Raw genomic sequence first — 6737 nt, 5'->3', positions numbered from 1 at the left:
CCGCCGCTCAGCCCTCCCTCCCTCCCCGCTCTGCTCAGGTAGCCCTGCTGGACCGCAACTCCGAGGCCGGGCGGGAGAGCAAGGCGGCCCTGGACGAGCAGTTTGAAGCGCAGAGGACGGTGTTCATCCAGTGCGACGTTACGGACCAGGAGCAGCTGAAAGGTAAGAAGGAAGCTGTCAGCGCCGGGCTCCGGCTTGACATGCAGCAACCTGAGCGAGCCCGGGCTGCTGCACCAATAACTGTGCAATCATGGTTTCTGGAGGACAGCCTACTCCCAATCGCTTCTGACAGTGACTCAAAAAGGATTTGTTTCTGAACCTGCAGATGTGAAATATTGCTACCAGTACGTCTGTATTTCACCGTGTTAGTTGGCACATTGTAAGGAAAAGCCAAAGAAATAATTTCCATTGAGTGCTGCTTGTGATACTTTTGCGTGAAAGCCTCTGCAGAAGATAATTGTTATTTTATGAGTAATATAGAGAAACTTTAAAGCACAGACTTGCTTTTTATGAGGCTTCACTACAGACTCCAAGCTGCATTCTCTCATCACAGGAATAACAAATTCTGCTCTGGGTTGTAGTGCTCTCCCCATACAGCTGAAAGAATTGGCACACTGCTTTATGATGGTATTAGATAGGGAACGATAACATTTCACACACATTTTGCACGTGCAGAGAATGTCAAGGAGCTTACCTCATGTATCATTTGCACTTGTTTTCCCTTAGTAAATAAATCAGGTTCCCTAATGAGTTCTTAAAGTATCATATAATGCTGATGTACTCCTCAATCAGAACTTTATAACAGGCACATCACTACATCAAAGCTTCGTTACTAAATGATATATATTCATAGGTAGTGACTCAGATTCAGATTTTGACATCACTTTTGTCAGTGCCCTTTCCCCAGATTTCTGTCAGGCTAAATGTGAATATTTTTAGTTCGGCTTTTATTCGCTACAGTTTACTGTACACTTTCTCAACAGTGGCATTGAGCACATCCATTCCTTTGTCAAAAAGTATTGCAGCTAGCCCAGAATTCAGCAATACTGTTCAATGCTCTGAGCTAGCATCATTATGCCCAGTTCCAAAACTTTACATCGTGTATCTGCTGGGCTTTAAATTTGAGACCTACTCTAATGAGCAAACAAAATTTTTATCAGCTATATTGGTTATTGACTTTTTCTCCAAGTGGTAGGATTAACCTAGGAGCAAGAAAAAGCATCTTAAGGGTAGGAACAGCGTGTGCTGCAGCATGGTTGTTAGCCCAGTCTGCTTTCTCTCTCGTGATTCCCCTTCTGGTCAGTGCCAGGCTAGTTCAGGACCAACAGGGTGTGCACTTAGAACTGGAGTGAACAGGATGGGTCAGAGAAAGAGGTTTTGGAACCAGTAGTAGGAAAAGACCAGAGTAGGATGGGAACAGGCTGTCACAAGGAGTGAGAAGAATGGGCAGCAGCTGCTTTGACTTCTCTGATACTGCATTATTCTTGCTGCAGGTTTCTTATAATGAATTTTCAGTCATGTTTTACAGTCATTTGGGGTTTCTGGGGTATTTTTCAGTGGTTTTGTTGGTTGGCGATTTTTTTTACTGCTTTATTATCTTTTTTTATCCTTTTTTTTTTTTGCTTGTAATTGCAAGCCACCACTGATTTCACTCTTTGTGCTTAAAGTTCTTAGCAGATGCATCAAGTCTGTATTTGCCCTTTATGTTAAAGGTCACGTCCATGAATGAAGTTCCACTTATTTTAACTTTATCCCTTTCAATATGAAACAAGTCGCAGTACTGGAACTAGATGGTGCTTATGGATAGGAACTCAGCTGCTTGATCTAGATTCAGATCTTGCCTGTGCTTTTTTCTCTGGTGGCTTTTTCACACAGTACCTTACAAAAGTTTCTATCTTGTCCCACTTTTTAGAAATCACCATACATTTATTTTGGCTTTGCATTTGTACTACTTCCCACTCTTTTTCTTACCTCACCTTTAAAATAGACCCTCCCCTTAATTTTTCATTTTCACTCTTTTTCTTACCTCACCTTTAAAATTTTCATTTTTCTTCATTCAGCAGTCTGTATGATCATCTGCTTTTAATTTTTATGATTCCATAAGTGCTAACCAGTATACAATGTAGAGACAGAACTAGTCTACACTTGAAAAAGGAAGATCAAGTCAGTTTAAATTGATAGGTGGGCGATAACTTTATCAAGAACTTATAATGAGGTTCCTCTTTTTGTGGCTATGTAATAGATGGGATTATGGTAGGCAGGTAAACCTTTACCAGAAATATCCCAAATTTGGTAACCATTCATTATTTTAACATGGATACACAAACAGCTGAAAAGGATTTGGCTCTTTTCTCAATGTATAAACTAGAAAACTACAATTAGTCAGGACAATGTGAATTTAATAAACAAATAATTGGCAGGAATACTGTTATGCATGGTGGTTTTTGAATGGAAAAGATTCTCTTAAGAATGAGGTTGATGAAAGATGTTGTTCAGAGAAGGCTTAAAAGAGAATCAGTGCCAGTTTCCAAAACTTGGAAGTTAATTTAGGATCAAAATTGTATTTATTTTACTCATTGAAACTAAGTTAAATAATCAATTCTGCTCCTAATAGAGCCAAAGCTTTCCACTTGCCCTTGCTGATGCAGGACTGGAAAGGTGAGAAGTGATTGAAGAATTAAGTTGAGAAACCGGAGAATGAATTAGCAATAAATATAACAAAAGCTAAAAGGCAGATAGCCAAAAAGAGAGGCTTTAGTAATATTAAAATATTCTACTACAGAGTAAGAATATTCAAAAAATCTGTATGGTAGAGGCAGCTGGACAAACGAAACCTTTCCCATCAGCTGCCCAGATCTTGTTCTGATGACAAGATGATGACTGTGATGGACCTGCAGCATTCAGAGAGAGAAAAGGCTGTAACAGTACCCACCATCTGGTGCAAGAAAAAACTGTAAGCCCATGCAACTGCTGCTAAAAAAGGTAGATGTCTCAAAACTGTTGTTACATTCCTGATTGACACTAACAGCCAATTAAGACCACCTTTTAGTGAAGTGGTTTCATTAAGGCCTGTCAAACATAACTTCAATATACCCCAAATACTCTAGATTCTTACTCAGTCACCAGTGTTTTAAAACAATATTGGGAGGTGGGGTGTGTGTGTGTGTCTTGGTTTAGATAATAATAAATATTTAGTGATGAGGAAGAATATTTGGAGGGAAGAACAAACAAGCTGTATATACATGTCAAACAATGTCTGCTGTCCTGGGAAATCTTACATCTGGAAGGAACATTTGGAGGTCATCTCATTCAACCTTCCTGTCAAAGCAGGAGCAGCCTAGATGAGTTGGTTCATCACTATGATTTGACCATGTTTTTCCATACACATCTTTTTTCATAGTTTGAAAAGGATCACCTGGGAGAACACTGTCGTTGTGGCAGTTTCAGAGTTCTTTATTTTGAAATTCTTTGGAAGACAGGTCGCTGTCTTCATAAACTGAAGGAAAAATATTTGAGTTTGGTAACCACATTATTAAAGTTACCTGACAAGTAGAATGTATAACAGTTTATTCATAAATTGATAAATTTAAACAAGCACTACGATAAATTATTTCCAGTTTAAAGATTCATGCTAGTTATGTCTCTAAAAAATTTAATTCTTATGTTAAATTCAGACTCAAATTGTTCTGAACACATGGAGCTTTTATTATCCCTTTAAAGTAGACGGTGCCAGATATGGAATTCACCAGCTATATCAAAATGTTACAAATAAAGCTATAAATGCTCTATTTATATAATTAAGGTGCCAAATATCCTATCTCATGCAAAATGCATGTGTGCTATGAACTTTCATTAGCTCCTGTTATCAGGCATTATTAAACTGAATGAAAAGGCCACCACGGTATCTTAATCTTTTCAGTTTTCCTGAATAAGTTTAATGTCAGTGAAAGGTTAGATAAGGAATTCAACTGCATGTAGAACATTAGTGGTTAAGAAAACAGTGAAGACATTTTGGTGGACTAACAAAACATCAGTTTCTATGCATACATTGCATTTTTATTATTACTTTCCATAAGTGCTAAGAAACTTTACTCTTGAATCTTACTATAGGTGCTTTCAAAAAAGTACTTGAACACTTTGGAAGGCTGGACATTGTGGTAAATAATGCTGGAGTGAACAATGAGAAGGACTGGGAAAGCACTATACAAATTAACTTGGTAAGCATTGTCTCCTTTCACATGTTCATGTTTAGGGTATTTATTGCTGGAAACCACTTAACAGCCCTTAGCTTGTACAGGCTGTGCCATATGAGTGAACACCAGTATCTGTTAGTACAGATGGCTTGAATTTGAAAGAAGACTTTATCTGTGTTCTAGATGACTTATTTATCTTTATTTTTGTGCCTGGATTAACACAGGATGTAAGTTAGTCTAGGCAGCCATCCAGCTGTCAAATCTGCAAGCACAGATAGTAATCACCAGACAGAAGCTCCTCATACTATTCTGTCTTATCACTTATGACTGGGCTGAGAAGGACCATAAGTGGGCTTGATTTGAATAATCTCAAATAGCAGAAAAATTGGAATCCACGTCTTAAGACAACTATATCTTTAATTATCAAACTACAACCCCTAAAAAATAGTTTAAAAAAAAGGAACATTATATAGTTTATACATCTTCGTATAGGTAAGTTCACCATAAATGTCCTAAATGACTTAATTCAGAGCTGAAAATTTTCATCAATACACACTGGTGAAAGGGATAAGAACATCCAAAATAATCAAGCAGAGTAGAAGTACAGCCCTGTGGGTTAAATCAAGGACACTCTAAGATCCAAATATCCTAATTTTTCTCTTGATTTGAATACTCATACCCTGTCTAACCTTGAGTCAAGTAACTAGCTTATTTCCATAAGGCATTTCTATCTAGTTACTGTAATTTCCATAAACCAAGATAGAATACTTTGTACTTCTTTCTTATTAACAATAACAATGAAGAATAACAGCTGTTGCATGTAATATGTTACACTGGATGGTTCCATAATGTTTTGTTGGTTTGTTTTTGGTTTTGTTTTTGGTTTTGTTTTTTCTTCTTGTAAGGAAAGGAGGAAAATCTGTGTGAAATACTTAATTTTAAAATGTTTCTACTTCCCTGACAAAGGACATTTTAAGTATCCTTTGTATTATCCCTAAGAATAGGAGTAACTTCCACGGCCACACATTTTGATAAATGTTATGCACATATTTTCTATTTCTAAAAAGGGGGAAAAAACCCTCCACATGCCAGTCTTTGTCTTAGTGACATCATTTCTGTATTGATACAACAAATATTCCCTGCCCCAGCTTAAAGTGCAAAGTACAAAAGTAGAGCAAGATAAATCAGAACAAACACATACAGGGTGTGTTCCTTATGGGGAAAACAGTTCACAGAACTGGTTGTTCTTCAGGAACATTTTTAAAGGAGCGCAAGGAAGTTCCCTGACAGCCCTGGGTGAGAAAGCATCGGCAACAGAAAAGGCAACAGATAACACAGGTTAAAAGAGTGGGACTTAATTTAGAAGGAATAAAAGGCTGGAAAACAATGGAAAACAAAACAAAACAAAACAAAACAAAACACAAAAAATGCAGAATTCCTTTTTGTGTCCATTACAGTTTCCCAAGAGCAAGAAAAGACAGCTTGATAAAGATAGGGAGAAAAAGAATATCAGCTGCTAGAAAGATATTTCTGCTGCAGTGCTTTCCACCATTTTGCTACGTTTTGTTCTAAACAACATCCAACCTTTGCAATTCTTTATTAATATTTCTATTACCTTTTTTTTAGTTAAGTATTCCAGCAATGCTATCCATTCCTCACCTCAAAATTGCAAGGCTCGTAGTGTTGACTCGATCAATACCAGCTTGATCAATGGCAGCTTCAGCCACTCACACCCCTGCAAGTGTACATTTATTTGTTATGGTATATAAAAAAGATCTTGGCAACCATAGAAGAATTCAATTTTAAATGGGTGTTACCAGGGCAGCTTCAACAGTCCATCACGTGCACACAGGCATACACAGAAAAGCACAAGAACATATAACACAATGACATACATTCTTATCAAGAATCTTACCCAGTCCTCCAGCATAAGAACAGTGTTTCTTGCATTCAACTTCAGAAGAATTTATACGTAAGAAATTCAGAACTTTTATAATCTTTTTTCTCTTCAAGTCCCTAAAGAAAAGTGCTCACAATTTTATGAGCCCTGAACATACACGTTAGTTAAACACAATTTGGTGTTTGAAGAAGCTTCCCTAATATTATTCTGTCTTGATGATGCAGGGTTTTTGGAACCACTATAATTATAGTGGCTGCTATAATTACAGTATCTTTTCTCTTTACAAATGCACTTAGCGCATTTTATTCTAAGCCAATCCCCAAATTTACTTGGAGCTTTTATTTTATACTCATAACAAAGGTTTCTGAAAACTGACATAAGTCACAGTGTACGGTTGAATATATCAGTGTTACATATGTGCTTACTTTTTAAATATTATCCAAATTAAAAATACAGAAGCAATTTACATAACATCTTCATAATTGTATTCGGTTTTTTAATGCAAAAAAATTAATCATTTTGTAGGTATATTTAAGCCAATTCCCCAAATGAAATTATACACATGGAAGAATTTGATGGCAAAATCACAATAATCTCCTGTTTATGTGATGATTTCGCCTATTTAAACAAATTATTAAGCCAAA

The 6737-nt window shown here is 36.8% G+C and overlaps 1 protein-coding gene across 1 annotated transcript; it reads left to right on the top strand.

Moving 5' to 3' along the window:
- Positions 1-23: 23 nt before the first annotated feature.
- Positions 24-4253, top strand: LOC103768072 (15-hydroxyprostaglandin dehydrogenase [NAD(+)]-like; the record flags this gene model as incomplete). The annotated part of the gene is made up of 2 exons (XM_008935204.1): positions 24-162; positions 4111-4253. Coding segments are annotated over 2 exons (282 nt in total), but the record flags the coding sequence as incomplete, so codon positions are not given.
- Between the last annotated feature and the right edge of the window lie 2484 nt (positions 4254-6737).

This window comes from Merops nubicus, unplaced genomic scaffold (assembly GCF_000691845.1).
Source record: "Merops nubicus isolate BGI_N331 unplaced genomic scaffold, ASM69184v1 scaffold43730, whole genome shotgun sequence".
In the NCBI taxonomy this organism is placed as follows: domain Eukaryota; kingdom Metazoa; phylum Chordata; class Aves; order Coraciiformes; family Meropidae; genus Merops; species Merops nubicus.
The sequence above is the reverse complement of the archived record's forward strand: the minus strand, read 5'-3'. Positions and strand labels throughout refer to the sequence as shown.